The 25,161-nt window shown below is 45.3% G+C and overlaps 1 protein-coding gene across 1 annotated transcript in view; it reads right to left on the bottom strand.

The window, feature by feature from the left end:
- MSL3 (MSL complex subunit 3) overlaps positions 1-24,519 on the bottom strand; it is a 37,880-nt gene extending 13,361 nt beyond the window's left edge. The window contains exons 1-4 of the mRNA XM_073586147.1: positions 24,333-24,519; positions 10,367-10,525; positions 10,034-10,293; positions 2,081-2,190 (exon numbers count right to left, since the gene is read on the bottom strand). Coding sequence (XP_073442248.1) covers positions 2,081-2,190; positions 10,034-10,293; positions 10,367-10,525; positions 24,333-24,364 — 561 coding nt within the window. The 5' untranslated portion in view covers positions 24,365-24,519. The remainder of the gene's footprint in view (positions 1-2,080; positions 2,191-10,033; positions 10,294-10,366; positions 10,526-24,332) is intronic.
- Positions 24,520-25,161: the final 642 nt, after the last annotated feature.

The following is a 25,161-nucleotide window of genomic DNA, read 5'->3' as shown; positions in this document are numbered from 1 at the left end:
ATTGGGGGTTCACACTGTTTGGGCACATCAGGTGCTCTCCAAACGCAACATGGCGTCTGATCTCAATTCCAGCCAATTCTGCGTTGAAAAAGTCAAATGGTGCTCCTTCCCTTCCAAGCTCTGCCATGCGCCCAAACAGTGTTTTACCCCAACATATAGGGTATCAGCGTACTCAGGACAAATTGCAAAACAACTTTTGCGGTCCAATTTCTCCTGTTACCCGTATGAAAATAAAAAATTGGGGGCAAAAATATAACTTTTGTGGAAAAAAATGTTTTTTTTTTTATTTTCACGCCCGGGCGTTATAAACTTCTGTGAAGCACTTGGGGGTTCAAAGTGCTCACCACACATCTAGATCATTTCCGTGTGTGTGTGTGTGGGGGGGGGGAGGGGTCTAGTTTCCAAAATGGGGTCACTTGTGGGGGGTTTCCACAGTTTAGGTACATCAGGGAATCTCTAAAAGCAACATGACACCCGCAGACCATTCCATCAGAGTCTGCATTCCAAAACGTCACTACTTCCCTTCCGAGCCCCAACGTGTGCCCATACAGTAGTTTTCTCCCACATATGGGGTATCAGCGTACTCAGGACAAATTGGACAACAATTTTTGGGGTCCAATTTCTCCTGGTACCCTGGGGAAATAAAAAAAATTGGTGACTAAAAGATCATGTTTGTGGAAAAAAAAAGGTTTTTTTTTTATTTTCATGCCCGGGCGTTAAAAACTTCTGTGAAGCACTAGGGGGTTCAAAGTGCTCACCACACATCTAGATAAGTTCCTTAGGAGGTCTAGTTTCCAAAATGGTGTCATTTGTGGGGGGTTTCAACTGTTTTGGTACATCAGGGGTTTTCCAATTGCGACATGGTGTCCGATCTCAATTCCAGCCAAAAAAGTCAAATGGCGCTGCTTCCCTTCTGAGCTCTGCCATGTGCCCAAATAGTCGTTTACCCCCACATGTGGGGTATCAGCGTACTCAGGACAAATTGCACAATAGCTTTTAGGGTCCTGTTACCCTTGGGAAAATAAAAATTGGGGGTGAAAAGATCATTTTTGTGGAAAAAAATATAATTTTTTAATTGTACTGCTGTACGTTATAAACTTCTGTGAAGCCCTTGGGGGTTCAAAGTTCTCACCACATATCTAGATAAGTTCCTTGGGGGGGTCTAGTTACCAAAATGGGGTCACTTGTGGGGGGTTTCCACTGTTTAGGTACATCAGGGCCTCTCCAAACGTGACATGGCGTCCGATCTGAATTCCAGCCAATTTTGCATTGAAAAAGTCAAACGGCGCTCCTTCCCTTCTGAGCTCTGCCATGCTCCGAAACAGTGGTTCCCCCCCACATATCAGGTATCAGCGTACTCAGGAGAAATTGCACAATAACTTTTGCAGTCCAATTTCTCCTTTTACCCTTGGTAAAATAAAAAAAATTGAACCTGAAATATTTTTTTGTGAAAAAAAGTTAAAATGTTCATTTTTTTTTGTTTTTAAAATATTAAAAAAATTCCTGTGAAGCACCTGAAGGGTTAATAAACTTCTTGAATGTGGTTTTGAGCACCTTAAGGGGTGCAGTTTTTAGAATGGTGTCACTTTTGGGTATTTTCTATCATATAGACCCCTCAAAGTGGCTTCAAATGTGATGTGGTCCGTAAAAATAAAATGGTGTTGCAAAAATGAGAAATCGCTGGTCAACTTTTAACTCTTATAACTTCCTAACAAAAAAAAAAATTTGGGTTCCAAAATTGTGCAGATGTAAAGTAAACATGTGGGAAATGTCACTTAAGTTCTTTGTGTGCCGTATCTCTGTGATTTAAGGGCATAAAAATTCAAAGTTGGAAAATTGCGAAATTTTCGCCAAATTTCCATTTTTTTCACAAATAAACGCAAGTTATATGAGTGAAATTTTACCACTAACTTGAAGTACAATATGTCACGAGAAAACATTGTCAGAATCACCGGGATCCATGGAAGCGTTCCAGAGTTATGACCTCAAAGGGACAGTGGTCAGAATTGTAAAAATTGGCCCGGTCATGAACGTGCAAACCACCCTTGGGGGTGAAGGGGTTAATGTTGCCATTTATTACCTCATTGAGCTCATTGTTTCGACGACCTTCTAGACCAGAAAACACAGAACTTCCCTCTTTGCTGGGAGTTAAAGTAATGGGTGAGGATGAGCCACTATGAACAGGTGTTTCTAGAAAGAGGAAAAATGAAAAATCTAAAATATTTAATATAGGAAAATAAACTCCAATAATATAAGAGGTGAATCTAGTGTGAACTTTCATAATTAGTAAAATGAATATATTTGGTGGTTTAACCATTAGGGATCTTATATTCACTTTAGTCATCAAAATTCAAGTTTCCATACATTTCACCAACACAGGAAATAAAATTACTACAGGCTAGAGCACTGTACGCAAGTTCATAAAAAGTTACACCTTTGGGACAATTTTGCAGAGATTTAAAACCTGACTTTCTGCTCTGCACTAACTTAAAGGGAACCTGTCAGCAGGAGTGTGCATAGTAACCTTCAGTGTCATGTTGGCGCCGTTGTACTGACTAAAATGATACATTTGTTCATAAAATCCGTCTTGTGCTTTTTTAATCCTTATTTTCAGTTTTCAGTTAACGATCTGCTCGTGTCCTAAGGCAAGGTTGGGGTAGGTGGTGCTCTGATGCTATTCACAATGCAGACTGCTGACAGGTCACGGATCACTCAGTGACCGGCCCCCTAGTTTGCATAATGAATATAATATGTGCATTTGAAGAAAGCATGTCACGTAATCAAAATGGCGGCGCCTGCGCACTATTATCGGTTAGTGCCTATTATCTTCCGATGTTTCAAAGAAAAAAAAAAAAAAAAATCAATATGGCACCATTGGGTGCGCCTGCGCATAAGCATCTATTTTGTTCCGACAGATGCTGACACTACAAAAAATGGCGCCACCAGCGGCGATATCGCAATAGCATCTCGGTACGTGATAGATGCTACTGCGCATGCACCGCCTCTGGCGCCACTTTGTTGTAGTGTAACTTTTTTTTTTTTTTTTTTTTTGACTGCAGCAACAAGGAGCCAGCGGTGGCGCACTAGCGTCTATCTCGTACCAAGAGATGCGACGGCGCAACCGCCGCCATTTTGTTGTAGTGTGCATTTTTTTGGCTGCAACAATATGGAGCCGGTTGCGGCGCTTGCGCAGTTACATATATCAGAACACGATAGATGCTAACGCGCAGGTGAACCTGATGGCACCATATTGATGGTGATTTTTCTTCTTCTTTGAAACACAGGAAGATAAAAGGCACTAACCGATAGGAGAAAGTGCGCAGGTGCCACCATTTTGATTAAGAGGCATGCTTTTTTCAAATACACACATAAGTATATTCATTATGCAAACTTGGGGGGAGGTCAGTGAGTGATCAGTGACCTGTCAGTAGTCTACATTATGACTAAGTAATCAGAACATCACATACCCCAACCCAGCCTTAGGACATGAGCATATCATTAACTAAAAATAAAGATTAAGAAACAACAAGACGGATTTCATCAACCAAGGTATCATTTTATTCAGTATAACGGCGCTGACCTGAAACTGTGTGTACTGAGGTTACTATGCACACTCCTGTGTACAGGTTCCCTTTAACTAGTTTTTAAGCACTTCTGTTAATTAGATTCCGTGCCAAGTCATTTGATTACATATTTTGTATAGGTGCAGATGGTTGGACAGAAACCAGGCCAGTTGCATACACAGCCAATAAATCTGCAGTATTTGTACGCAACTGGCCTGTATTTCAGTGCAACCATCTGAACCTAAAGAAAATGTGCTTGTCCACATTGTGTTCGGATGCAGGAACGGCCTCTCTGCGGAGTGTAATATTTTGACTCAAACTATGTTTATCACGTGGACCATGTAGCAAATCAACCAAGTACACGGGTTATAAGTCTGTGGCGTACACAGATCAAATATATGCTCGCATGAATGAGCCATTTAAGCACCACTACAGCGTCTTGTTTTATATTTCAGCTCTGAAGTGAGGCTACCTATCTAAGTTCCCTGACCCTAGTTTTATTCTTACTAGCTGCTGTCTTCAGCTCTTCCCGATACCCCTCTGGTCAGGCGATCACAACTTCTGACTGACTGGTAGTCAGAAGCAATGGTCATAAGCTCTCAATATAAGTCTTTGAGAGCCTTGTTCTTACTTTGTTCTGGCTGTCAGACTTTACATTGAGTTGTGACTTCCAGACCGCCCGGCAAACACTGGAGCGATCCGGCAGGACACAAGCTGCTGGAGCAGTGCAGAAAAAAAAAAAAAAAAAAGAAAAAAAAAACAAAAGTGAAGACAGAGGCTGGCAAGTACAAAACTAGTGGGTAAGGAACATAAATTAGTAGCAGCACTAAAGAGATGCAATAGAAAGTCAAAAGCAGGCGTGGCGCTTTGAAAAGGTGTAACAAAAGTATTAAGTTACGTACCGGTAACGGTATTTTTCGGAGGCCCATGACAGCACCACGAGAGAGGGGATCCGCCCTATAGGAACAGGAAACCTACAGATACAAAAGGGCGGCACCTCTCCCACGCATCAGTTGGATTACAGAGCTTGAGAGGCTACCACGGTTAGTACACAACATATGATATATACAACCTATCTACCCTATTTAACAGAATTATTCCATACCAACTCCCGCATAAGGTGATTCTATGAACAATCTTCTAAGGAGTGCACCCCTATATGTGAACAAGGGAGGGAACTAAGGGTGCTGTCATGGGCCTCCGAAAAATACCGTTACCGGTACGTAACTTAATACTTTATTCGGACTCCCATGACAGCACCACGAGAGAATTACAGAGATGTAAACTAACTTAGGGAGGGACTACAGCCTGCAGCACCCTTAGCCCGAAGGTGAGGTCTGAGGAGGCACCCATGTCTAACCGATAGTGGTTAAAAAAGGTGGAAGGAGATGACCAGGTGGCCGCCTTACATATTTGATCAATTGATACTCCAGATCTCTCCGCCCAGGATGATGCCATGGCCCGAGTGGAATGTGCCCTCAGGTTCTGTGGAGCCGGACCGCCACCTGCTGTGTAGGCAAGAGAGATAGCCTCCCTAATCCACCTTGCTAATGTGCGTTTTGATACTCTGTATCCTTTCCTGGAACCTTGGAAGGATAGGAATAATGCGTTCTCCTTCTTCCAAGGATCCGTGGCTGCTAAATATGTCAGTAAGCATCTTCTAATATCTAACGCCTGGAGTTTCTGCTCTTTAGGGTTGGTTGGGTTAGGGAGGAAGGAAGGCAGAACTATCTCCTGTGGAATTGTGTTGCTACCTTGGGAAGGTATGCTGGATCTGGCCTTAGGATTACTCTATCCTGTAAGAACTCTGTGTAAGGAGGCAATCTGGAAAGTGCCTGTATATCGCTCACCCTACGCGCGGATGTTATTGCTACCAGGAATGCTGTCTTAAGAGATATAATCTTTAGTGAGGCGGAATCTAAAGGTTCAAACGGACTTTCTGTCATGGCTGTAAGGACTAAGTTTAAGTCCCACGGTACGCATCTGTCTTTGTGTATAGGTCTTGATCTGGCCGCTGCTCTGATGAACCTTGCTACCCAATAATCCTTTGCAATATCAGCTGCAAACAGGGCCCCTAAGGCTGAAACTTGTACTTTTAGCGTACTTGTGGAGACCCCCAATTCGAAACCTTTCTGGAGAAATTCCAGAATATGTTTCGTGGGAATTCCATCTCTGATGTCAAAGTGAAAGGTGGACAGGAAGCGTTTCCAGGTCCTAGCATAGATGTTAGTGGTGGTTAATTTTCTGCTTCTTAGGAGGGTGTCAATTAAGTTCTTGGAGAACCCTCTATTTTTTAATAGTGACCTTTCAAATACCACGCCGTCAAATGAAGTCCCGCTACTTGTGGGTGGCTGACTGGCCCCTGGTAGAGGAGATCCGGAAGGTTCGGCAGTACCCAGGGATCGCCTACCGACATGGTCCTCAACCACGCGAACCAGGTCCTCCTGGGCCAAAAGGGGGAAATCAGTATGACTCTTGCCTGATCCTCTCTGATCTTCCTGACTACCAGAGGAAGATGATTCAATGGTGGGAAGGCGTATGCCAGAGAAAAGTCCCATCTTATCAGTAGGGCATCCACCGCCAGGGGATTTTCCCTGGGGTTCAGAGAGCAGAACAATCTTTCTTTTCTGTTTTTTCTGGTGGCAAAGAGGTCTACCTCTGGCTGACCCCATCTGCGGACAATCTGGCGGTAAATATCTTTGTTCAAAGCCCATTCTCCTCGTCTTAGAGCCTTGCGGCTTAAAAAGTCTGCTCTTACATTGTCCTTTCCGCTGATGTGGAGCGCGGTCAAAGATAGACAATTTCTCTCTGCTATCTGGAGGAGCCGTTCTGTTATCTGCATCAGAGCGCTGGAGCGGGTTCCACCTTGGTGGTTGACATATGCTACCGCTACCTGGTTGTCCGAGTGTATCCTCACATGATGGCCCTGCAGGTAGATAATGAGTTTCTTGACTGCCCGCTCTATCGCCAATAGTTCTCTCTGGTTGGATGAGATTTCAGAATTAGAATCCCACTGGCCCTGTACCACTATGTCCCCCATATGGGCTCCCCAACCGAAGGAACTTGCGTCTGTGGTTATAATACGGGTTATCTGTGTTATCCAGGGCACCCCTGACGCTAGGTTCTCGCTCTCAAGCCACCATCTCAGTGATGTAACAGTTGAGGGGCTTAGACACATCCGACCTTGTAAGGAGCCTCCAAGGGCCCTGCTATTAATCAAGACGTCGTTTTGAAGGGTTCTGGTATGGAACTGTGCCCACCTTACTGCTGGGATGCATGAAGTTAGAGAACCTAACAGGGACATGGCCTGTCTGAGGGTCATAGATGGATTATCCATTGCCAGAAGAACCTGCTCCTGTATCTTTTGTAATTTATCTAGTGGTAGCAGGCACCGCTGAGTGTCTGAATTTAGTATCAACCCTAAAAATTTCTGTATTTTTAAGGGCTGGAGTCGGGATTTCTCGTAGTTTAAAATCCATCCCAGGTTTTCTAACCTGGATCTAGCTTTTTCTATCTGGGATTTACAATGACCCACCGATTTTCCTACAATCAAGAAATCGTCTAAATATGGAATGATTAAGACGTCAACCTCTCGTAAGTGAGCCATAACTTCGGCCACTAACTTTGTAAAAACCCTGGGTGCTGCTGAGAGACCAAAGGGAAGGGCTCTATACTGAAAATGACGTACTGTGCCCTCTACTGAAACTGCCACCCTCAGGAACTGCTGGAAGTCTGTATGGATAGGTACATGATAGTACGCGTCTTTCAAATCTATGACTGCCATAAAACAACCTTTAAACAATATTTTTATTGTTGTATTAATGGACTCCATTTTGAATGTATGATTAATCAAAAACTCGTTAAGGGAACGAAGGTTTATAATCGTTCTGAATGTGTTATCAGGTTTCTGGATTAGAAACAGGGGAGAGTAAAACCCTCTTCCCCTTTCAGCCTCTGGAACCTCTACCAGAACATTTTTCTGACATAGGCTCAAGACTTCCGCTTCTAAAGCCGCTTGTTCGAGATGAGAAGATCTTAAGGGGGTCAGTTTAAAGGTGTCCCGCGGGATCTGGGTAAATTCCAACCTAAGCCCGGTGGATATTACCTTACGCGCCCAGTCACTATTCGTAATCTGTGACCATGCCGGGAAGAAGGATGACAGTCTACCCCCCACGGGAACCGCTAGTCATTGATTTGGTTTCTTTTGATCTCTCGACAAGCGTGTAAACATATAGCCCGTACCTCGTCTCCTTCTGTCTTCCCATCTGGGTCGATCTCTAACAGGCGAAGAGTTGTGCCTTCTCCACTGGCCAAATCTCCTTCTACCAAATGGGCGACGGTAGGACGCTGATGAAAGGTTTGGGAATCTTTTCTTGTCGTCCCCCGCCTTTTCAAGCAGCTCGTCTAGGACAATTCCAAACAAATATTCGCCCTCACATGGAATCGCACAGAGCTTTGCTCTGGACTGGATGTCTCCCTGCCAGCACTTTAGCCACAGGGCTCTGCAAGCTGCGTTAGAGAGACCTGCTGCTCTGACGGCCATTCTCACTGCATCCGCTGAGGCATCTGCCAGGATGGCTGCTCCCTCTTGGATGGTCGGTAGGGCCCCAAGAATTGTCTGTCTTGATGTACCCTGTTTTAGTTGTGACTCCAACTGGTCCAACCAGACCATCATGGACCTGGCTGTGCACGTTGAAGCCACTGCTGGTCTTAAGGACCCGGCTGCCATCTCCCAGGTGTTTTTCAGGAAAGTATCAGCTTTCCTGTCTAAGGGATCTTTAAGGGATCCCATGTCCTCAAAGGGGAGCGAGGATTTTTTTGATGCCTTCGCAATGGCAGCGTCTAATTTGGGGGCTCTGTCCCAAGAACTTACTGCTGGATCGTCGAAGGGGTATCTTCGTTTGAGGGCTGGTGGTAGCGACCCTCTTTTGTCCGGTTTTTTCCACTCTCTGTGGATCAGATCCTGTATCTTTTGATTTAACGGAAAGACTCTCCGCTTCCTCTGTTCCAGCCCACCGAACATGACATCCTGCATGGATAAATGGGGTTTAGGCTCCTCTACCTCCATTGTCCCTCTGACTGCTTTGACCAGCTTGTCTACCCGGTCAAGAGGCAGACAAAATCGCCCCGAGTCCTCTTCTCCTGAGGAGGACGAGGGAGATGAAGCCTGGGAGTCTCTGCTTTTTCTCCACTCTAAAGGAATCAGACTCGGCCGGGACCTCGCCCCTTAGACTTTGCGGCCGAGACAAGGACTTTAGGGTTTCCCTCATTTCTACCCTGACAATGTCTCTCAAACTCGCCGCTACTGCAGGCGACTCTTCTGCCACCGTCTGCTGAATACAGGGGGGGCACAATCTTTTGAGGCACGCGTCCGGTAATGGTCATGCACAGAGTGCGCATTCCCTATGCTTATTCTTACTTGTAGCTTTTTTTCCCTAGAAAAAGAAACACACAGAAGGGGGGTCCCGTCACTGAGTGAACTTTCACGAAGATCACTTACCAGTGCCACAATCAAGTACCGGAGAACGAGGGGGATTTCTTTCGGTCGATGCTTCTGTCTGCCTGGAGGAGCTCTTACGAGTGGACTGGTCACTTCGTCCCGCATTACTGTCACGGGACCCTTTCTTTTTCTGTTTGACCTGCCGAAGGTCATCCAGGGGCGGCAGTGATGTTTGCCGCTGCTGCCCTTGCTTCTGCCGCTGCTGCTGCTCTCGATCGCTTTCCATTACCACTGCTGCTGCACACTGCTGCATGTAGTAATGTGGCCAAGGCAAGGTACCCTGCCCGGGTCCCGCCTAAATACCCCCTCCTCCGGTCAGCAGTATCCATGCCGCGCCCCTCCCCCCCCCTTAACGGAGCTCCCTACCCCAGCTGGCGCCCGACCCCGCGCCATCGGTGTTTCCGATGGGCGCCGCCATCTTGGAATCGCCGCGCATGCGCAGTGGCGCGCTGACCCGGAAGCGCCTCCTCCGCCCGCCCCCTGACGTCACCGCTACCCCGGAAACCCCGCGGGACGCCCGGGAGCTCCGGAGCAGCGCCCGGTCGCAGCCCCCTGCACAGCGCTGCCAACATATCTGCGCCGCCGGAGCCGGGAATCCCCGGGGGGGGTATACTTACCGGCGGCGGCTTAATTCCGGAGACGGACATCCTCCGGACGCCGCTCCCTGCTGTCCACGCCACCGCCGTGACACCCATCCTGGGCCACCGTGGCGACTTCCAGGAGATCCGAACCAGGCCGAGGTAGGAGACCCCCTCGCTACCGGTGTCGGCTGGCCGGCCTGGGATCCAATTCTTCTGTAGGATCCCGTCCCCTCAGGAACAGGAAACCAACTGATGCGTGGGAGAGGTGCCACCCTTTTGTATCTGTAGGTTTCCTGTTCCTATAGGGCGGATCCCCTCTCTCGTGGTGCTGTCATGGGAGTCCGAATAAACAATGCTTTTGGATTGCTTGCGCATGGGAGATCACCTACTCTTTTCTAAGTGAAGAAATAGCTTTGGCATTGAAGTTGGCGTGTCTTGATGTCGTCGCTTAGGCTGGGGAGAAGCGCTACTCTCAGACATCCTATCACAGCTTGTACTGTGTCGCGTTGAGCGCCTCAACGATAAGATGTCTGGCTCGGTTCTCCGTCTCTTCGGAGTTATTGAATCGCCAGTGGTGGGCTGGCTATCTATGGACTGCGGTGTTGGTGGGTTCAAAAGTGGTGGACTAGGAGATACTTCCTCTTGGTTTCTAAATAAAATAAAAAGGATTAACAGATGGCCTTTGTAAGTGAACAAAAAAAATAAATTAAAACACACCATACCTATTTCCAATTGATGTAATTTCTCTGATTGGAAGGAAGAATTTAGAGGAGATCACTTTCTTATATTGTGCTTGCTCATATGGGTAAAGGAGTATCAGTGGAAGAGTGAAGTCAAATGTAATTCTTAAGCCATCCACCATTTCTTTGCACAGTTCCACACTAAGAAACAAAAAATAAGTAATTTTATCAGTAATTCAGCTTCTAAGACCCTCCACGACAGCACCACCACAGGAGGTTGTCTCCCCATCAGGGACAAGAAACCCAAAGAGGTAAAATAGCCCCACCTATCCTCAGCGTTTTTCTAAAGGACCACACCAGAATGAGTGCTTCATTTATTAACACAAGAATATTCGAAAAAACAAAAAGGGCTATTATGGAGGAGCGTCTTACAAACTGAATTACTGGTAAATAGTTCCATTTTCTCTAATACCCTCCACAACAGCACCACAGGAGCAATACCAAAGAATAATACTAGCGAGGGACAATTGTTTGAAGGACTTTCCTTCCAAAGGCTAAATCCCCATTTGACATCAAAATACAGCCCATGTCATCTTGAGAAAGAGTGGAAAGAGGTAGTAGCCCTGTCCGATGGAGGCACTAGCCCTCTCGTCCCATGAGACAGACAGGGCTCTGGTAAAATGAGCTTTCAGCAATTCTGGAGGAAATAAATTCTGACTTAGCCTTCTTAATCCTGGTTGCAAGCGTTTTTTTCCTTCTTGGAGATCTTCCCTTTGTTGAGACCGCAGTATTGTACAAAGATTTTGATCTTTCCTCCAGGCCTTAGAAGGAATATTCACTACTACTTACAACATACTGACATCCAAAGCAAGGAATTCTTCTCTGCCATTTGTAGAATTATGACAAAAGGAAGGGAGGACTATCTACTGAGACATACAAGTCTGTTAAGACTTTAGGTGAGAATGAAGGGTCTAGCTGGAGAAGTATCCCATCTTCATGGATTTTTAGATATGGTTCCCTGGTAGAGGGCCTGGATTTCACTCACCCTTCTAGCTGTTATGGTGACTAGAAATGCAGTTTTCCATGACAGTACGCATTAAGGACAATGGTTCGAAGGGAAGGAGTGTGGTTAGACCCTTTAGTGCAATATTTCAAATTCCACAATGGGATTCCAATGGATCTTTCCAATGGATGCATTCGAGAGGCAGGCGTCAAGTCTCTATCCATTGGTGATCCACCAGATTTCTATCAAAATAGGAACTTAAGGCTGACACCTGGACCTTGATGGTACTAGGTTTTAATCGTTTTGACAAGCTATCCGGCAAGAAATCCAATATTTTGGTAATGTCTGGATAGAAAGGATCCAGAGGAAGGGACCCATACCATAACCTGAAGGTCTTCTAAAAACTTAGCATACATGGAATTTGTGACCCATTTCCTATTCTTCTGGAGGTTATGGATCGCCCCCCCTGAGAGGCTTTCGCTATAGGATTGAGGCTGCAGAAGCCAGGCAGCTATAGATCCGACTCTGAAGCAGCAGGTCATGGAATGGTGGAAGAACCCTCTATCTTCAGGCCGTTTAGTGTCCCAAACCATCCTCTTTTTGGTCATATCTGTGCTATGAAGATAGTCTTGACACCTTCTGCTCAGAGTCTCTGCAGTGTTCTTGGCAGCATTGGAATAGGTTGATATGCAACACACTCCTCACCTTCCTGAGAAACCACAGCCCATCTTGCCCAAACACATCGCAGAAAAAAACTACTTACAATGCCAACAACTATTGGCTCTTTATCTTCCTTCTCCTACTGATTTCAGGAGACATCTCCCCCAACCCTGGTCCACCATCCCCCAACCTCGACCCCTACCCTACCTCATATCGAAACCACAATAATCTGATTAACATTACTTGAACTCCCTGATCTCAATCTTTTAATTGTGCCCTCTGGAATCCACGGTCTGCTTGTAACAAGCTTCCTTTCCTACACAACTACTTTCTGAACAACTCTCTTAATCTGTTGGCCCTCACTGAAACCTGGATTCAGGATTCTGACACTGTCTCTCCTGCTGCCATTTCCTACGGTGGCTTACAATTCTCTCACTCCCCGAGACCCACAAACAGACCTGGTGGTGGAGTTGGCATACTCCTGTCCCCACAATGCACTTTCCAGGTCATCCCCCTGTCCCATCACTCTTATTCCCTTCTTTTGAGGTCCACACCATCAGGCTCTTCCGTCCCCTCTCCCTCAGGGTAGCGGTCATATACCGGCCCCCAGGCTCACCCACCCTCTTCCTTGACCACTTTTCAGCCTGGCTGCCACACTTCATGTCCTCAGAACTACCAACCCTCATCCTGGGAGACTTCAACATCCCTATTAACAGCCCTAATTCCACATATGCATCCCAGCTTCTATCACTAACCACCTCTCTAGGCCTCTCACAGCTTTCAACCTCTGAGACACATAAGGACGGTAACACCCTTGATCTGGTCTTCTGCCGGCTCTGTTCAATCTCCCACCTAAACAACTCATCGCTTCCACTCTCTGACCACAACATTCTCTCTTTCACGCTCACAAATCCTCGCCCACCCCAGCTCATTCCTACCTACCACACAGTCAGAAATCTACAAGCTATTAACCCTCAGACACTTTCAGATTCCCTACACTCATCTCTGTCCCCAATCTCCTCTCTTTCCTGTCCTAATCTGGCTGTTCATCACTACAATGACACTCTTAGAAGCACCCTTGACCAAGTAGCTCCCCTCACCCTCAGAACCTCCAAACACAGAGCAAAAGAGCCCTGGCTCACATCGCAAACTCAACTTCTCCAGCGATGCTCCAGGAGTGCTGAACGCCTATGGAGAAAAACCCGCACACCAGAAGACTTCATCCACTTCAAATTTATGTTAAGAACCTATAACGCTGCCCTTCACCTTGCCAAACAGACCTACTTCACCACCCTGATCTCCTCACTAGCCAACAACCCCAAGAAACTTTTTGACACTTTTCACTCCCTCCTCAGGCCAAAAGCACAAGCCCCTATCACAGACATTTGTGCTGATGACCTGGCCTCCCACTTTACAGAAAAAATAGATAATATCCGTCAAGAAATCTGCTCCCAACCACCAAGTGCTGTGACTCCCATCCCTTCCTACATCTCCCCTGGCTCACTCTCCACATTTGATCCCATAACAGAAGAAGAAGTCTCCAGACTCCTCTCTTCTTCTCGTCCGACTACATGCACTACCGACCCCATTCCCTCACATCTCCTCCAGTCTCTCTCTCCAGTCGTCACAACCCACCTAACTACAATCTTTAATCTCTCCCTCTCCTCGGGCATTTTCCCATCCTCCTTCAAACACGCCATCGTTACTCCACTACTAAAGAAACCTGCTCTCGACCCATCCTGCACAAACAACTACAGACCAGTCTCCAATCTCCCCTTCATCTCTAAACTTTTGGAACGCCTAGTTTACTCCCGCCTTACCCGTTACCTCTCCATTCACTCCCTTCTAGACCCTTCACAGTCCGGCTTCCGCCCCCTACATTCGACTGAAACTGCACTCATCAAAGTGACCAATGACATTCTGACAGCAAAACGTAACGGTGACCACTCTCTGCTCATTCTTCTTGACCTATCTGCAGCTTTCGATACTGTTGACCACCATCTCCTACTCTCTAGGCTCCAGTCACTAGGCATTAAGGACACTGCACTCTCCTGGTTCTCTTCCTATCTCTCTGACCGCTCCTTCAGTGTTTTGTTCTCTGGCTCCACGTCATCTCCTCTTCCTCTTGCTGTCGGGGTACCTCAGGGCTCAGTCCTTGGCCCCCTTCTTTTCTCTCTCTACACGGCCCCAATTGGACAGACCATCAGCAGATTTGGCTTTCAGTACCATCTTTATGCTGATGACACACAACTATACACGTCTTCCCCCGACCTTACCCCCGCTGTACTACAGAACGCCAGTGACTGTCTGTCCGCAGTTGCCAATATCATGTCCGCTCTCTATCTGAAACTCAACCTCTCCAAAACTGAACTTCTTCTGCTCCCGCCGTCTACTAACCTCCCTAAATCTGACATTTCCTTCTCCGTGGGTGGTACCACAATAACACCCCGGCAGCAGGTGCGCTGTCTGGGTGTTATGTTTGACACCAATCTCTCCTTTACATCCCATATATAATCCCTTGCCCGCTCTTGCCGCTTACACCTAAAGAACATCTCTAGAATCCGCCCTTTTCTCACTATGGAAACAAAAACCCTCACTGTTGCATTGATCCACTCTCGCCTGGATTACTGCAACGCTCTATTAATTGGCCTCCCCGTCACTCGACTATCCCCTCTCCAGTCCATACTCAATGCAGCAGCCAGGATCATCCATCTGGGTAATCGGTACTCGGACGCATCCGCTCTTCGCCAGTCCTTACATTGGCTGCCCATTCATTATAGGATCCAATTCAAAGTACTTGTTCTCACCCACAAAGCTCTCCACAGTGCGGCACCACCTTACATCTCTTCTCTCATTTCTGTCTATCGGCCTAGCCGATCGCTGCGCTCTGCAAACGACTTTCGACTAACCTCTGCACTAATCCGTACCTCCCACTCCCGACTCCAAGACTTCTCCCGTGCTGCTCCTATCCTCTGGAATGCTCTACCCCAAGAAATCAGGACTATCCACAATTTGCATAGTTTTAGGCGCTCCCTCAAAACACACCTGTTCAGAGCGGCCTATCACATTCACTAATCAAAGTCATTCTCTGTGTAAGTGTGCGTGTGTAGCCCATTCACTATCTCCATCCATCCTTCACTCCTGCAAGATGGCTGGACCTTCATTGTAAATACACCATTGTAAATACACACCTGTACGCTGTATCTCCCTCACCTCATTGTAGATTGTACGCTCTCACGAGCAGGGTCGTCTTATTTTGCTTTAATTATTGTATTGTTAGCGTTGTTACTTATGACTTGTGTTTTGAAACTGTTAAACTGTAAAGCGCTGCGGAATATGTTGGCGCTATATAAAGATTATTATTATTATTATTATATGCATAAACAGCCTGACCTTCCAATGGTGGGCAAATGCATCTACCTCCGCTAAAGCGTCCTTGGTATTCAGAAAAAAAAAAAAAGAAAGAAAAGAAAAAAAGGAAAAGAATGGTTTTACTTTTGCATTTTGAGGATTTGCAGAGACACACCTCTTGATGACCCCATCTTTTTTTTTTTTTTAATCATGTGAAAGATATCTGTATTCAGACTCCATTTTCCTTTATGTAAATCCCTATTGCTTAAAAAATTTGCTTGAATTTTGTCAGAACCTCTTAAGTAGAGAGCTGGCAAAGACAGGAGGGGGATATTCTGCCCATGCAAAGATTCTTGCTGAAATTTTCTGCAGATTTTCACATCTCATGCTCCCCTGACATTTCAGGTGTGCCACTGTAGTCATGTTGTCCAAAGAAACTTTGACATGAATGCAGAGATGTTGATGCCTTGTGGGTCTCTTCTACTGCCTTTAACTCCCTGAAGTTCAAGGACTGACTGGTGGCCACATTCCTCAAACCGAGGGAGCCATTAAGAAATCGTCTAAGTAGGGGATGATACAGATGTTTTTTTCTTACGAATGTTACCACTTACGCAATGAGTTTTGAAAAAATTTGAGGCACTAAAGAAATCCCAGAAGGAAGGCCGCTGAATTGGTAAAGGCAGATCTTATGTCCTTATTTGAATGCAAATCTCAGAAATTTCGGGCAAGAAGGATGTATGGACACGTGGTAGTAAGCCTCTTGAAGACGATCGCTGGTTGCCATGAATTGTCAGTGGAATTGTGGATTTTAGATTCCATTTTGAATCTTCTGTGCAAGACATGGTGAGTCAGGCATTTCAGATATAGTATTCTGTAAGCCTGTTTTTTGGGGTTTTTTTTTTTTTTTTAAGGGAGGGGGTGAGGGATTTTTAATAAAAAAAAAAAAAAAAAAAAAAAACCAACCCCAAAGAATAGTGGCCCCTGCCCTGTTCGATCACTGGAATTAGTGCCATTACTTGACTCCTGCAGGTCTTGGAGCCTTGATATCATGATCTCTTGTAGTTTTGGGGATGACAGATGTTTTTTCTAGCCTCAGAGGCAGATAAGATGAAAACTCAATTTTTGACCCTACTTCAACAGATTCTCGAATCTCAGTCTGATGATATTTCTTGCCACAGAGAAACTTCGCGGTGTGCCTACTACATACCTGGGGTCATTGCCTCAGCACTAGTTCTGTAAAATAATTTTCCCTCTTCCTCCTCTAGGAAAACTCCAGCAACCATATTTACCCTTCCCTTTGCACTGTAGTGTTTGGGCCTGTGATAGACAAAAGGATATTTCTTATAGATATTTGGTTCCAGTAGCGATTTCTTCTTATCCGATGCCATTTCTTAAAAACATCATGCAGAGCAGATCCGAATGCATATTCTCCTCTAAAGGGAATGGAGCAAAGTTTGGACTTTATATCTCCGCTCCACATCTTCAACCAGAGTTGTTCTTAAGGAGTTAGACAAGACCAAAAGATCTTATAAGCTATCCTGACTGCCTTCACTGAAGCATCTACTAGAAATCAACGTAGGTCTTCTCTAGGAATACCCCTACAGAGATGTTCTTCCAGCTGACGTAGCCAACAGAACATGGATCTTGCTATACAAGTTAAGACATTAGTCTTCAGTGAAGCCGCAGATGTTTCCTCAAGACTTCCTAAATAAAAACTGTCCATTTTCCGGTCCATCGGACCTTTGAGCCGAGAAAAATCCTCAAATACGTAGTCTTCATTGCCACTCTCGCAACCTGTATATCCACTTTTGGAATCTCAGACCAACATTTGGCTATGTCTTCATCAGGGGTATTCTATCCTTCATGTCTTCTGGAATAGTCAGCCGCTTCTCCGGAAGCCCCCCATTCATCCAGTATTAGACTCTGTATGCCGTCATGAATGGGGAATACCATCTTCTTCTTTGACTTGTACCCTTCAAACATCTCAACCTTAACGATTCAAGTAGTCTTTTCGCCATAGTATTTGTCACAGCTGACAGTTCCTCCATCATATCCTCAGAGGAACAGTAATAGTTTTTAGCATCCTCCAAGTTCGAATTCAGGCTTAAATTTCCTTTCTTCCAGCCACTCGTCAAAGATTGAAATGTCTGCCTTAGCAAGATCAATCCCTAGGATTGTACTTCCACTTTTTTGCTGATGGCGAACCCATAGAGACAGATTTTCATCTCAGTCTCCTGCTGTACCATTCCCCTTACTTCTTCCATAAGGGAAGGCGGTTCTCCCTTTTATGATCTTCTCCATACATCCCTGGCAAAGATTTTTGGATGGCAAAAGTGCGCTTTTTACTACAGATGGTGCATTTGTAGGTCACAGTTATCTCCCTCACTCTGTGCATGATCCTTGTCTCCCTACCACAAAAAAAGAGGAGATAACCTAAACAAGGATCCTGCCCAAGGGGTGGGAACTTGCCCATACCAGCAATACTTATTGGGCCTGGGTTCACGCTGGGCTCTGCAGATGCAGATCTTAGTGACACCACACCTTCCATAGTCAAATACTTTTTTCCTACATTAAAAGGTGTCTTCCCATCAGGGTCTTCCTACCGTTATTCATCATGCCCTCATCCAATGGGATAAAAAGTTTCCTCTTTTTTAGAAGGAAAAAAAAAAAAAACAGCCTAGGGATCCATTTTCAAATTTCCCACTTGCGATGCCATGTATTCCACACTGAAACACACCCGTAAGTGACGTTACACACAGAAGGATCCTGGGAACTGCTGGCACTTCCTGCATAAGTGTCACACGCAGACATGGAGGGGAGGAAGACTGCAGCTGGGGAGCTACAGGAAGACTGCAGCCCTGACTCCACACAGCATTACCCTGAGGCACAGGAGATTGGTGAGGTCGCTCTCTGCGGGAGCTGTATGAGGAGGAAAGCAGCGGGATCAACCTATGCAGCCCGGCTTGCTCTCAGGTAAGCTGAGGCCACAGCACCCCACAGATAACCATTTTATTCCTTAGGGACAGGAAAAACGGAGCATAGAAGGTGGTGACGGGCTATTTAACCTCTGTTTCCTGTCCCTAATTATTCTATGTTGAATAAAGAGAATGGGGTGTAGAAATAAAGTCTATTTCTCTATTGTATCTACTTGGACTCCACTGGTAGATGATTCTTACAGGAGAGCAGCGCAGCCTGATGCCCCATTCTCTTGATTCAACATAGAATCATTGCTTCGGGGCTTGCAGTAGCCGCCAATGCCAAGCACAGTGGTTGCGCCTCACACAACCACAATAGGTGAGTAAATTTGAATTCTCTCATGAACATTTCTTTTATCCTGGATAAAGGCCCCGTCACACTAAACGATATCGCTAGCAATATCGCTGTAACGTCACTGGTTTTGTGACACAGTAGCGATATCGCTATGTGTGATACTTACCTCCGACCGGCTGCCCCGCTGATCGCGCGAGAACAGCCTGGGCCGTTTCTCGTCGTCGGCTTCCTGTGGCGCCGACGAGCGACGCGGGCGGGAGGACGTCAGGATCACCTCGTCTGACAGGTACATAGCGACCTCCGACCGCTGCTATGTCGCTGGTGAGATCTGCCTGTGTGGCAGCTCACTAGCGACCACTTAGCGATGCACCAGCGATCCGTATTGTTGTTGGGATCGTTGTCGGGATCGCTGGTGCATCGCTAAGTGTGACAGTACCTTTAGACCCAGTGTGTGCTCTATATTCCTTCTAGCTATCTGTCCCTAATTAGGGAGCAACCTCCTGTGGTGCGGTTGTGGAGGGTATTAGAGAAATAGATGCTGTATCCAATAAGCATTGAGTATTATACATTGATTAACATTAACTGTTTATACCATTTCTTACTTATTACGTTAAAGCAATTGCCCCCTAAACCTAGCAACTGGTTGTGATATTCTAGGCATGGACAACTGCAGAAAAGCAATCGGCAAAAACATAAGAACTTGTGATGAAGTCTACCTTCTGTAGAATGGTTTAATTCAGCTTTAGTAAAGGGTCTTTGAGCAAGAGCTGTCGCTTCTAGTTCTTGGCACACCATGGAATTCTATGAGATTCTAGTCAAGACTTTCCACTCCAAAACCTAAATTTTGGATCAAATGTCCTGCTGTATAACATAAATGGGTTTGAGTTTTATGCCACAAATTCAGTGTCTATGCCATTCTTTAAGATTTCTTGATTTTTTTTTTGGATGCTTCAACATATAAGGGGCAATGTTTTCATGCTGGGCAAAGCTGAGCTAAGCATCAATTTTCCTTAAATAAATTTAAAAACCAATAAGACAATAAAAAGGCTGGTTAGAAAATATAAAATTATCAAATATATAGTGGTGTTTTTTGGGGTTCTGGGGAAGCAGTTAGGTTCCTGTTAAAAGGTAATTTTTAGCTGACATGAATCAGCGACCGCCGCCCCCCCGCCGGGTATCGCTGATTGGCCCAGGACTAACTTGCACATTTTTTGATTGTTGGTTTCCCGCTGGCCAGCATGCATCGCTGCGTGTGGCAGCGGGAGACAACAATCAGCGACGCTGTACGCTGGTATCTAGGGTAAACAGCAGGTACCCAAGAGCCGCACGGCTCTTGGATACCCGCTGTTTACCCTAGGTATCAGCTTGCTCGCTGGTGAGTTTATGTGACAGGTCACCAGCGATCAGCCTAACTATGTGCCAGCGATTCCATCCATGTCGGATCGTTGGTGGGATCGCTGGGACATCGTTATGTTTAACGTAGCTTTTAGTATTAATGTAAATACATGCTCAGCACAGGCTTTGTTGCAACATTCAGCTACCAGTGTTTTTTTCCCCAACTCAAGTCTACACTACTGTATGTTCTTTGTAAATACAAAGATAACAGCATTTGAACAAGAACACAGCTCAGGAAAGTGAAAGCCACGATTTGGGCTCATAGTCACATGCGAGAAACTCGGACGAGTCTCGCACGTGAATACCCGGCACTGCCGCAGGTACTCTGATCAGAGCATTCAGCTGTATGTATTTCTATGCAGCTGAACGCTCTGATCCAACTGCCGGCGGCAGTGCCGGGTATTCACCTGCAAGACTCGTCCAAGTTTCTCGCGTGCAAGTATGAGCCCTTAGGAAAACTGTTGTGGGTGCAGCTGGTGGTCAAGGAGGGAGATTTTGCAATATTTATAATAGCAGCTTGTCAGGACCCAGGAAGCAGTAAGAGCAGACCTGCAAACTGATGTATGGAAATTAATTGGCTGGAGAAGACTAAATTTCTCTGCCAGTTAACTCCTGTCCTGGATTTTTTTGGAATCAAGTAAATCTTTTATTAATTTCATAACTGTTACACCCTCCCCTGAACCCCCCCCAAACATTTGTTATTCAGAATACCATATCATAGATATACGACCATACAAAAAAATAATGTCAGGTCGGTCAAGACAAGTCAAGTCTTAAGGCATATAACCGACTGGCATTTGTGAACGCAATGCGTAGAGATTCCATAGCAACTGATACACATCTAACAAGATCCTATTGAGGCTGATCGCTGGTAAACTCCAAGACAGGGACCCCATGATTTATCAAAATATTTACTTTTCTCTCTTTTGAGGTATACCCTTTTCTGCAAGGATATGAGGAACTCAACTTGATTAATAAACTCTGTCGGGAGGGGATTTGCACAAATCCAGAGCAATGGCAAGCTTCCCAATCTCAACAGCACACAGTTAATCTACATATCCAAGTATGCAGGTGAGAGGATTACTAGTCACTATGCACCCATAGGCTGATTCTCTCAGCTCTCCAGAATCCCAGAGTGTCTATCAGCCATATCCTCCTTCTCCTCTCGCTTCCTCAAACTCAGTGTGGTCAAATCTGAACTGATATCATCCTCCCCCCCCCCCCCCCCCCCCCCCCCCCCTCCTGAATAGCCCCCATCCTCTGGAATTCCCTGCCCCAACAAGTCTGGCTATCAACCACACTCGGATCCTTCAGACGGAAGCTGAAAACCCACCTCTTCAGGAAAGCCTACAGCCTGCAGTGATCCCCGCTGCCTCCTCACGACTACTGGAGCTACCGCCTCACCGTCACTAGAACTGCTGTAACCCCCCAACCTACTGTCTCCTTCCCCACCATCCTGTAGCATGTAAGCCCGAAAGGGCAGGGTCCTCTCTCCCCTCTATATCAGTCTGTGATTGTTAGTTTACTGTAAGTGATATCTGTATGTAACCCCTTCTCACGTACAGCACCATGGAACCAATGGTGCTATATAATTATTATTATTATTATTATTATTAATAAATAATATGCCCCAAAACTGCTCCCCAATATGAGTGCAGAAGAGGGCATGACCATAACATGTAATATTCCTGCTTCCTGTTGGGTGCACCTCAGGCATCCAGAATAATTTCTAAGACCTATTTAAATAAAATTTCAGGTGATCTGTATACTCTGAATGACATACAGCTGTGAGAGTTGTTTGGGCTCACTAAGCGAAAGATTGGGTATGTATTCCAGCACCGAAGCCCACTCATCTGTGATAACACCAATCTCCGTCTCCCTGCGGGGAAGTCCAGTCTGAGGGGTGTCACTCTTCTTGGTTTGGCACCTCCCTTCGTCTTGAGATCCAGCCCTATTTCATGTGGATGATGTGTCATCCAGTCTCCCCCGACATCGCGCTGCTGTGCAGGCGTACTTCTATGCCCTGTTGTGGGCAGAGCAAAGTAATGCAGTGCACAGGTGCTGGGAAGTGTCAAAGAGTCCTGGCCCATGCGCACTGCAGTACTTTACTGTAGTCAGAGTAGAGAAGTACACTTGTGCAAGAGCGCGGTGCCGTCGAGACCGTGGAATGCAGGGATGCGTCATCCACACGAAACAAGATGGAGGACGGCATCGCAAGCAGGGATGCGCTGGACCAAGACCAGCAACACTCCAACACCCCTCGGACCAGACCACCCTGCAGGAGAGTACAATAAAAAGCTTTTTCTTCTCTTGCAGGTCTGGTTGGGGGCTTATATACGGCATTATAGAATGCTGTATACAGTTGTGGTCAAAAGTATTGACACCCCTGCAATTCTGTCAGATAATACTCAGTTTCTTCCTGAAAATGATTGCAAACACAAATTCTTTGGTATTATTATCTTCATTTAATTTGTCTTAAATGAAAAAACACAGAAGAATTGTCCTAAAGTCAAATTGGATATAATTCCACACCAAACATAAAAAAGAGGGTGGACAAAAGTATTGGCACTGTTCGAAAAATCATGTGATGCGTCTCTAATTTGTGTAATTAACAGCACCTGTAACTTACCTGTGGCACCTAACAGGTGTTGGCAATAACTAAATCACACTTGCAGCCAGTTGACATGGATTAAAGTTGCTCAACCTCTGTCCTGTGTCCTTGTGTGTACCACATTGAGCATGGAGAAAAGAAAGAAGACCAAAGAACTGTCTGAGGACTTGAGAAACCAAATTGTGAGGAAGCATGAGCAATCTCAAGGCTACAAGTCCATCTCCAAAGACCTGAATGTTCCTGTGTCTACTGTGCGCAGTGTCATCAAGAAGTTTAAAGCCCATGGCACTGTGGCTAACCTCCCTAAATGTGTACGGAAAAGAAAAATTGACAAGAGATTTCAATGCAAGATTGTGCGGATGTTGGATAAAGAACCTCGACTAACATCCAAACAAGTTCAAGCTTCCCTGCAATCCGAGGGTACAACAGTGTCAACCCGTACTATCCGTCGGCGTCTGAATGAAAAGGGATAGTATGGTAGGAGACCCAGGAAGACCCCACTTCTTACCCCGAGACATAAAAAAGCCAGGCTGGAGTTTGCCAAAACTTACCTGAAAAAGCCTAAAACGTTTTGGAAGAATGTTCTCTGGTCAGATGAGACAAAAGTAGAGCTTTTTGGGCAAAGGCATCAACATACAGTTTACAGGAGAAAAAAAAAAAGAGGCATTCAAAGAAAAGAACACGGTCCCTACAGTCAAACATGTCTGAGGTTCTCTGATGTTTTTGGGTTGCTTTGCTGCCTCTGGCATTGGACAGCTTGACCATGTGCATGGCATTATGAAGTCAGAAGACTACCAACAAATTTTGCAGCATAATGTAGGGCCCAGTGTGAGAAAGCTGGGTCTCCCTCAGAGGTCATGGGTCTTTCAGCAGGACAATGACCCAAAACACACTTCAAAAAGCACTAGAAAATGGTTTGAGAGAAAGCACTGGAGACTTCTAAGGTGGCCAACAATGAGTCCAGACCTGAATCCCATAGAACACCTGTGGAGAGATCTAAAAATGGCAGTTTGGAGAAGGCACCCTTCAAATATCAGGGACCTGGAGCAGTTTGCCAAAGAATGGTCTAAAATTCCAGCAGAGCATTGTAAGAAACTCATTGATGGTTACCGGAAGCGGTTGGTCGCAGTTATTTTGGCTAAAGGTTGTGCAACCAAGTATTAGGCTGAGGGTGCCAATACTTTTGTCTGGCCCATTTTTGGAGTTTTGTGTGAAATGATCAATGTTTTGCTTTTTGCTTCATTCTCTTTTGTGTTTTTTCATTTAAGACAAATTAAATGAAGATAATACCAAAGAATTTGTGTTTGCAATCATTTTCAGGAAGAAACTGAGTATTATCGGACAGAATTGCAGGGATGTCAATACTTTTGGCCACAACTGTATCAGTCATGTAGCTGTATCTCACATCGGTCAAACCTGGTGCCAGGTTCGCTTTAACTACTGCGCATTCGACTCAGAGCAGGAATTAGTGGTGTAACTCAATGGAAACCAGCTATACACTATATAAAACAAAAGCCCCAATTGCAGGAAAATGACAACAGATACAAAAAGCAAGTGAATTGCAAACTCGCTTATTTTCACGCTAACAATTTAATATCATGAATACCCCTGTAAAATGTAATCAGTGGATGACAACATAATATACAGATGTCAAAAATGCATGTTTTAATTATGTTAAAAAACAAGGCAGCCCAAATAAACATATTGAAATATCTTACTTTTTCTCAGGTGGAACATAGTGTACATTCATGTTGACATTTGACGTGGTCTGATGATGCCTAAATCTTTCATTTGCTGAAAACGCTGCATTTATGGCAAAGTGTTTAACATACGATTCAAGAATAGTAATGATGTTGGTCTGACAAGGAAGTTTCACAAGCTATGGGAGAAAAAAAAAATTGCAATAATTTTCTATAATGTAATTTATGTACCAAAAAAAAAAAAAAAAAAAGTATATACTCCTAGTGTATATATACACACATATGTAAATACAAGGGAATGCTCACAATATAAATGTAGAATGTCCTTGTTCTCCACAAAACAGAACACATGCAGTACATTTCTGCCTAACTATTCGTTTGGTCTGATTCTCAGGAAAAGATCCCCAAAACTGCATATGGCAGACAACACAGGAAGAAGACAATCTGCAAGCAGCAGAGTAAGGGTATGTGCACATGCTGCAGATTTGCAGCGGATTTGCCCCTGCAGATCCGCAAGTGATTTACAGTACAATGTTATTCTATGGGGGGAAAAAAACGTTGTGCACATGCTGCGGAAAAATCCGAGCGGAAACGCAGCAGGTTTTTCTCCACAGCATGTCAATTCTTTGTGCGGATTCCGCAGCGTTTTTACACCCATTACAGGAATCCGCAGGTGTAAAAACGCAGGCCAAATCCGCAGGAAGTCCGCATAAAAAAAAAGTGTGGATTTTGACCCGAGATTCTGCCAAAAGATGCAGATTCCGCACAGCAATCCGCAACATGTGCACATACCCTTAAAGGGAACCTATTAGCAGCAGGATTATGCTGAGTAACCTACAGACAGTGT

Source organism: Dendrobates tinctorius, unplaced genomic scaffold (genome assembly GCF_039654945.1).
Source record: "Dendrobates tinctorius isolate UK_male_01 unplaced genomic scaffold, ASM3965494v1 ptg000091l, whole genome shotgun sequence".
Classification (NCBI taxonomy): domain Eukaryota; kingdom Metazoa; phylum Chordata; class Amphibia; order Anura; family Dendrobatidae; genus Dendrobates; species Dendrobates tinctorius.
This window is presented reverse-complemented; position numbering and strand designations above follow the sequence as displayed.